The sequence below is a fragment of the Cygnus olor genome, chromosome 3, assembly GCF_009769625.2.
Source record: "Cygnus olor isolate bCygOlo1 chromosome 3, bCygOlo1.pri.v2, whole genome shotgun sequence".
NCBI classification, from domain to species: Eukaryota; Metazoa; Chordata; class Aves; order Anseriformes; family Anatidae; genus Cygnus; species Cygnus olor.
This window is the reverse complement of record NC_049171.1, coordinates 60312286-60320702: the sequence shown is the minus strand read 5'-3', so window position 1 is coordinate 60320702 and position 8417 is coordinate 60312286. Positions and strand designations below refer to the sequence as shown.

Sequence of the window (8417 nt, the reverse complement as noted above, 5' to 3'; positions counted from 1 at the left end):
GCCGCTGATTTCGGGGCGCCCGTAGGATGCTTTGCCCGGCCCCACTATCGCGGGGGGTGAGCGATGTCGCGACAGGGCCGCCCGAACTCCGCGGCCCCTCCGCCCGCGAGCGGCCGGGTATCAAACGGAACCGAGGGCCGCCGCTGAAAGAGCAAGTGAAGCGGAAATTTAAAGCCCCTCTGCTAATAATAACAGTATAAATAACCGAAGACATCTTGTAAACAGTGCGGTCATAACCCTGAAACATTAAACAGCTCGGTGGGATCTGGCGCATCAGCTGCCGACGGCCGCTGCCGGTGCAGGGGGAGCGCCGGGCGCTCCTGTTTATCTCAGCCTAATCTCCCGCAGGCGCCCCGATCGATCGGGGGGAGATGTTTAAAGTACAAATTCCCGGAGCCCTCGGCCGGGGCCCAAACCTCCGCCCCGCGGGGCTCCGGCAGCTCCTTCCCCGCCGGGCCACCGCGGCACAGCCGGGCCCCGGCCGCCGCTGCCGCTCTCGCCCCGCGATAACGCCCCGCGATAGCGATAACGCCCCGCGATAGCGACATCGCCCCGGGCGGGCTGAAGCTTGCGGCTCCGCGGCCACAAAGCTGGGAAAGGGGGGGACCCCTCCGTGCTCCCCGTTCCCGTCGCTGCTCTCCCTCTTCCGCTGAGCCCGGAGCCGCCCCCTCCCCGGGGGACTGGGTCCAAATCTCTCGCAGTAAGAAAACGCCCCCCGCACCCCCCATCCCCGCCTTGCCCCCCGCTTCCACCCCCCCCCCCCCCAAGCCCGGGGGTGGCTCCCCCCGCGTCGCCCCCGGCCAGCGCCGCTCGCCCCGCTGCGACCGGAGTCGGAAACGAAAATTAGAGCGCTCCGCGTTCAATGGAAAGGAAGGTTTATTCACGGAAACAGAGCAAAAACCTGCTTGGAGAAAATATATCTATATATCTTTAGGGTGAATTACTCCATAGAGATGACTGTCAAAGTCAGTTTTTTTTTTTTCTTTTTTTTTTCCTTTTTTTTTCCTAGGCATCTACATATTTCACAGGTCTCAGACAAAAGATACGCGCGTGGTAGGTTTTGTTTGATCTCTGTCTTTTCTCTAGTAGCGCTTGAACCAGCAAGGCTCTCGGTGCGGGACACTCGACTGTACACGCATTCAATAAAGTTAAATAGAGTCGGGATCTCTCTCTCGGGGCGGACGGAGTCTCTGCTAGGGCGCCCGTGGTGGCCGGCGCCGCGCCGGGGGGGCGAGCGGCTCTCCCCGGGGCTCTGCCCGGGGCCGGGGGCGGCGGCGGGGCCCTGCCCGCGCCGGGCCGGTGCTGCCGGGGCTCAGGATGCCGTCGGGCCGCACAAGCGGTTTGTGTTCACCACTTCTTTCAGGTCACTCTCGGGTTTGCCGGCTACCATAAAAGGCCAGGTCTGTAGCCAGGAAAAGACACGGGTGGCAAGGGGGTTACACGCACGTCGCCGCGCTCCGTTCGCTCCGCGGGCGGCTCTGCAGGGCGCCCTTCCCGACGGCTTCAGCCGCGACCCCTTCCTCCTCCTCCCGCAGCTGCCCGGCCGGCTCTCCCCGCGGGATCGGAGCCGCTGCGGGGGGGCTGCGAACGCCCGCCTGCGGCCCCCTGGCCGGCCTGGGGAAGGGCAGCGCCGTGCTCCGGTCGGGGCCGGCGGGGGAGGGCCCTCGGGGTGCCGGCTTTTCCCACGAGACGCCCCGTGCACTTTTCTCCCGTGGGAAAAGCCGGCACCCCGAGCAGCCCCCCTCCTATCTCGCCGGCTCTCTCTGTCCTCCCACAGCCGCAGAGGCAAGGTTTTGTGTGCCTGCACGTGGAGGGGGCGAATATCTGGCTTGGGTGTCTGGTTTATGTTGTGCTCCTGTTGTTCTGCGATTTTTGCTTTTAGCTACAAAATAATCTCCCGAGCCCTTATCAAGATGACACCGCCGGTAATTTGCTTCCCCCGCCCCGAGTCCAGAGCTCAAAAGGCAGAGCCAGATCTCGGGGAAACGTCCCCAGATCCCCTACGTGATCCCCTTATCATTAGGCACAGGCAATGCAAACGCTGTACGGGATCAAACCCACCCCTGGTTTGCACCCGGTGCACGTATTTTTACAGCTGGAAACTGGGTGTTTCTGGTGGGGAGACCCCGGGCTGCTCGGGAAGGCTTTCTGCTGCTGGTGGAAGCCACAGGAAGTATGGACACACAGCCCCCAACTCCGGGGGTCTGCGCTGTTTCTGATTTCTCCTCTGTGAGTTTACATGAATAGGAGCAATGTCCTGGACCCAGCGAATCTGAGCGGCTGGGTACAAAGCCCCAAGAGTTCTGTCTTTAAAAAGCCAGGGCTTGAGGATTACTATGGCAGGAAATATCATAATAGAGAGGAGAGGTTGAGAATAAATCCGGGGTCCTTCCTTGGCTTGGGCCCTTCCAAACACGTACCTTTCTCTACCCAAATTCTCACACCCTCCCACCTGAAGGTAGGGAGCTTCTGTCAACCTGCTGAGTTCTCTTGGGCATTCCTGGCACAGCAAAGCTGCCCCCAATATCTGTGGCCGCCCCTGGAGGGGACTGCAAGGAGCAGCGTCTGGGGCCCAGGACGCTCAGCTCCTGGGGCGCCGGGAGGGGGGGCAGCTGGCAGCCTGTCTCCTCGCTCTGGAAGCCTTTGTCACCCCGCAGGCTGGCACCAGACCCTCTGTGAGGAAGGAGTACGTGGAGTTTTCTCCCCGCACATGCCCCGTCCCAGCTCCTCGCCCGCCTCTCCCCATGCACACACACACACACAAGTGCCTGGCCTCGGCGGGCCGTGACTTACCAGGTTGACCGGGTGGATGTAGCCATTTTCGTACTTGTCATTGGCCAGGATCTGTCTCAGGTGAGCGATGTAGCTGGAGGCCAACCTCAAGGTGTCCAGTTTGGAAAGCTTGGTGTCTGGGGGCACCCAGGGCAGGGTGGTCTTAAGCCTGGAGAAGGCTTTGCTAAGGACCCTCATCCTCGCCCTCTCCCTGGCGTTGGCAGCGTTTCTCTGGACCTGCTTTCCCTCCTGGCTCACTCCATTTAAAGGGCTCTTCTTGGGGGGAGCTTTTTTCCTCTTGCCCGAGGCCCCTCTCCCCTTCTGAGGGGAGCCATTCTCGCCATTGGATCCCTCCTCGTTGCTCTCGTTGGACGCCCCGAACTCTTTGTTAGTATCCATTTTCAGGCCATCGCACTCCAGCATCTCCACCTCCTGAAGATCTTCCACATCACTGAGGGACCCAGTGGACATGGTCTGGAAGGTGCCAAAGGACCGGCGGGAAAGGGGGCGGGGGGCAGGAAGGGCAGCTCCTCAAAGCTACTTGGAGGCGGTGGAGGAGAGAAGGGGCGCCCGTGCTTTCCTCCCCTTCTCTCCCCCCCAGCACCAAGGCGCAATATCGGTCCAGAGAGGATCCCCGCCCTCCCGCCCCCCAACCCCGCTTCACCCGTGTTTGAGGGAGGGAGGGAGCGTGTGTGAGAGGCAGAGAGAGAGAGAGAGAGAGAAAGCTGAGGAATTTAGTGAGGACACTAGTAATTTATCTGGGGGATAGGAGAGGCGGATCCAGCCCAGGGGAGGGGCCCTGCCCGCTGAGCACACCACATCCCCAATCACAGACCTTAGCACAGGACAGGGAGTGAGGTATCCCAGCAAGCGCTCACTGAGAGCTCGGGACTGGGATTCAAAGCTTCACCACTGGAGCAAAGCAACTCTCTCTCTCTCCCCTCCCTGTCTTTCTATCCTCCCCCTTCCTCCTCCTCTTCTCCTTCCCCACTTCCCTCTACAGCCAGGACTGCTCTCCCCCTCCCTGCCTCCTCGATGACCCAGGCGGCTGGTGTCACAGTTCTTGACGAAAGCCAAAATGGGTCATGAGCTGAGAGAGCAGCAGATCCACCAGCGAAAGCCTTCCAGGGAGCTTTGCAATGCGTGCTGTCTAAACGCTGTCCTGTAACCTAATCTGAGGGAGATTTGTGGATGATTACATTGGAGAGTGCATCCTGTCCAGCTACTAGTGTATTCCAGGAAAGGAGCGCTCGGACCTTGCCATCGCAGCCTGGGCTCTGGAGGCAGGAGGAGCTGCTTCCTTCCAGGATTCCTGCATGGTCTCTGGGGCACCCTGGTCCCCCCTTGCCACCTGAGCTCCTCGGGTGAGCCGGTTGCTGGAGACCCCAAATCCCTCCAAGATGGGACGAGCACTGTGAGGGTGCCGAGGCCAGCAGGGCCATAGGCACTGTAGGGGAGGGAGGAGGTGGAGGAGGGCACCTGGAGGGTAGCGGTTGTGTCCAACACCCACTTTTCCTCAGAGTTTTGTTGCAGAGCAGATGCCGCAATCTCTCTCTGTTATGTGCGGGGAGGGTTTTATCTGCTGCTCAGTGCATCCTTAAACATCAGGGAGTTTTGCCTGAGTAAACAGGCGAGATAAGGCCCTGGCTGTGGGGACTGCGCCAGTGAGTGCGTTAGGCCTTCTTCTGCATCCACGGAAGTTGAAGAGGAGTTTTACCACGAGTGTGAATGAGCACGTCACTGTGCAGCTTGAACGAATAGCCAGCTGTATGCTGCAGTCGTGTTCGCTATGTACATGCATGTGCAGCCACTGCAGAACAAGCTTTCTAAAGCGTTTAGGCATGGCCTAACTCTTCTTCCACTCCATGTGCACCTTGGTAAAATTTTCCCCTAACCTGCCCATGGAGCCCAAACGGGCCAGTGATTTGTGAACCTTCTCCTGTCTCTCCTCCCTTCTTCACGCACCTCCCAAGGACTCCCGGATCCTGCAGCAGCCGGGAGTTTCAACGCAGGGGGCTGCAGAGCTGGTCTGGACCCGCACATGGGACCTTTCTGGACAAATGTCCACCATGACCAATCTCAGTCCAGGGAAAACCCCAATTATTCAGCTGCTGACCTGAGGATTCACAAAGGTCTGGACAAAAATGTACAGCCCGTGATGTCATGGTGGCACACAGTGGCTCTGGAGTTAATCCAAGGTCACCAAGGCCACAGAAAGGTTCCTTACTAATCTGTGGGAACATTGTGTTGGTTTTTCTGCAGGCACTAAACAAAAACAACCAAGCAAACAAAAATTGTGGAGGGCCAAAGTAGTCTGGCTGTTAAGTGCTATGCTCTCCTCAGATTAAAGTTTCGTTAGGAGGTGGAGAGTTGTGTTTGGTAACTAGAAAGCAAGTCTTTTCTATCTATTTTTCCATCTTGGTTCTTTGGCTCAAGTAAGCCAGAAGGAAAAGAACAGATCTAAACTTTAAACCAGTTCTTTACCGTTTGGCTGGAAGATAACACCTTCCCACTCACGATAGGATAAGTACATTAAGATACCATATCTCCGAGTCCTGGGCCCTTGGGAATTCACTAACCTCTAACGTCATGTTATGCTAACTGTTCCCTGTTTGTGTTTTCTCTGTGTATAACCTAAACAGATTGTCAGCATATCAGTCCTAATTAATGAATTAGTTTTTTTTTTCTTTTTTTTTTTTTTTCTTTTTCCTTTACAATGTCCTTGTTTCGGATCCAATATATTACTAATCACCAGTGTGGAGATTTATGAGTCTCCTTATTTTCTATGCCTGATTGTTGTTTGTGCAGGTGGAGATTTAAATGGCTGCATCCACTGCAGAGATTTATAGTCCAAGTGACTGATGTTAGAAATGAGCTAGAGAACTCTTATTGGAACAAGGATGACTGAAAACCAAGTTGAAGTTGCCTGTGTCTTTAAGCATGAATGACCAGAACACAAATAATCAGGGAGCACAAAACCCCCTTAAAATTTCAGCATCAGAAGCTTGCAGAACAACAAAAGAAAACAAAAAAGATGTATATACTCGTATAATTTCTATCATTTATTTTTAACTTTAATTTAGTAATTTCTGATTTTATTTATTTATTTATTTGCTATGGAAAGCAGAAGGGACTACCTGTCTTTTTAAAAGTGCCTTTAGTATGCAGCTTCATATACATTCTGAAAAAAAATGTATGCATACATGTCTGTTACAAGCCTCTATAGGTGGCACACATTTGTAGCTTTTACTGACTTACATACATTTTGAGTCATTAGTACTGGTAAAATTAATCTGATAGACCACACATTTTTGTGAAGACACAAAACAATGGTTTTTCAATGTTTTTTTTTTCTTTTTTTTTCTTTTTTTTCTGGAGATTATAATGTGCGTGGGATATATACGCACATGCAAACAGTATATTGTACTTTGATTCCTTTGCATGCATACAGGCTATTACAGTTCTTTTAACAACATGGTCGTCCCCTTTTCCCTCTCCAATGGAGATAGCTATGGGCAGACCTCAAAGACAGAACTGTATCCTCTAATCTCCAGGTAACTTTTTCCTAACTCATTACATGAGTTATACCTCTCCTTTTTCAACCTTCCTCCTCCTTATGTCTCTCTTGGCCAACCCAGGGCTTGCACCCCAAATCTGGCTCCTCGCTTTTATCTCTTTCCCCTCACTTTACATGCCCTACCCAGTCTTCTGGCTCTTGCTCTGAATTGTAGCCCGAGTTTGGAGGAGAGACCAACAGAATACTATGCAGAGGATAAAGTTGTGATGGCTGCAACCACCCTAACAATGGTGCGGCCACTTCTCCAGTTATGTGACTGGGACCACAGACCTGCCATGGCATTAAGGGGACTGGCTGTGAAAGATGGGAGCAGCTCAAGTCCTTTTGGCCCTTCCAATACATTCACTTCTTCAGTCATGTTTTAAGAAAAAAGTTGAAATACTGTCATGGGGAACATCAGTACAAATCTGTGATTTTCCCTTGTAAATTACTATCATCTGCATTTCTCTAGATATGCTGAAAATTACATCTCTTGTTTACTTGTAATTGAGACCAACAAAGCCATTAGGATCAGGCTGGCTGTGGGCAGAGATTTAGGATGCTTGGTATGAAGCTGGAAGTGTTCAAGGTCAGGTTGGATGGGGCTTTGGGCAACCTGATCTCTTGGAGGGTGTCCCTGCCCATGGCCTGGGGGTTGGAATTAGATGGTCTTTAAGGTCCCTTCCAACCCAAACCATTCCATGATTCCATGATTCCATGATTCTATCATTCTATGAATCATGTTCAGTTAGGTTTGAGAATAGTCAGGAAGCTACATGGAAACAGATGTAACGTTTAAATTTTTACAAAAATGCGGTTGCACTCAGATTTCTCATGCCCTCTCTTGGTCTCACCTGGAAACTAGGTAAAAAGGTGGAGAGCAATCAGAAACACACTTTTACATACCTTAAGTGAAACAATATGTGTGTATGAGATTAAAGAAAAAATAACAAAACAAAACAAAACACTGAAGCTGGAACACTTTATGACTGAAAGTCATAAAGGAACAGAATTAAAGCTACTTTAATTATCCTAAGATAATACCACAAGCATGTGTTTTTTTTTCTATAGAATTCTGTCTTCCCCATTGTAGAGGATAGACAATGCTGGGAAAATGAATAAAGGTTGTTTGTAGAAATGGGGTGGCTTTATCAGAAGGCTCAGGGCAATGAAATCCTCCCACAGTTCCTTCTTAGTGCTCTGTATCTGTTTCTGGTCACAGTTTTGGTTTGACAGGTAAAAGACGTTGTGATAAATAACATAAAGCAATACACAAAGAGATAAATAATGCCACTTCCAAGATGGTGAAAAGGCTGTCCTGGAGAACTGTCCCAAGAGGCATGTATCTGATACCAGTGTGACCACTCCTCCCTAAGAAATTCCAGTTTCTTGCTCCAAAGCTCAGCGAAGTCAGAGCTCTTTGAGAAACTCTTTCCTAGAAAGGTTTACTGTGGGGGGAAAAACCAAACCAAACCAAACCAAACCAAACCAAACCAAACCAAATCAAACCAAACCAAGAAAGACAACCCAAACTCCAAATCAAAGCCAAGTATTTCCTTCTATTTCCAATTAGAAATATCTGAAGGTTTTGCTGATACCTACAATAGAAAATCTCAGTCTGACTGATTACACATTATAAAATTTAAAAGGAAATTTTTACTTCAGTATCAAGAAGATTTATGTAGAAAGGTATGCAGGAACCATATTTCCATTTCATGTGTTTTCTTAAATCTTGAAATGTCACAAAAACAAAAAGATTGAAGCTCTGGGAAGTTGAGCTTTTGTTTGTTTGTTTGTTTTGTTTGTTTTCATGAATATTCAAAAAATATGTTATGAAACTCAAAATACATAATCCTATATTTTATGTTGCAATCCTTTCTGGCACATTGATGACAAAATCTCTGATGTATTTAACAAGTACTCTTGTCTACAGCAGGGAATACCTGTACACGTAGTAAATGCATGATTTCTACCACCCTGACTTACATCACATAGTACCTCTTCCTTTGAGTAGCTTTGTTAAAATCAGCAGGGCTTACTCACAGAGCAAAGCGGACTGTATGGAAAGAATGGCAGCTGCCATCATAGA

The 8417-nt window shown here is 50.9% G+C and overlaps 1 protein-coding gene across 1 annotated transcript; it reads right to left on the bottom strand.

Moving 5' to 3' along the window:
• Positions 1-862: 862 nt before the first annotated feature.
• On the bottom strand, positions 863-3502 carry TCF21 (transcription factor 21). Its single transcript, XM_040553268.1, has 2 exons — positions 2794-3502; positions 863-1402 (listed from the first exon to the last, which is right to left on the bottom strand). The coding sequence occupies exons 1-2, from the start codon at positions 3241-3243 to the stop codon at positions 1313-1315; spliced, it is 540 nt and encodes a 179-aa protein (XP_040409202.1). The 5' UTR covers positions 3244-3502; the 3' UTR covers positions 863-1312.
• Between the last annotated feature and the right edge of the window lie 4915 nt (positions 3503-8417).

Bases quoted from the DNA above. Each gene is read 5' to 3' on its own strand.
- TCF21 (XM_040553268.1), bottom strand. From the start codon at position 3,243: ATGTCCACTGGGTCCCTCAGTGATGTGGAAGATCTTCAGGAGGTGGAG. The intron at 1,403-2,793 runs GTAAGTCACGGC...TCCTGGCTACAG, and splicing joins ACATCCACCCGGTCAACCTG to ACCTGGCCTTTTATGGTAGC.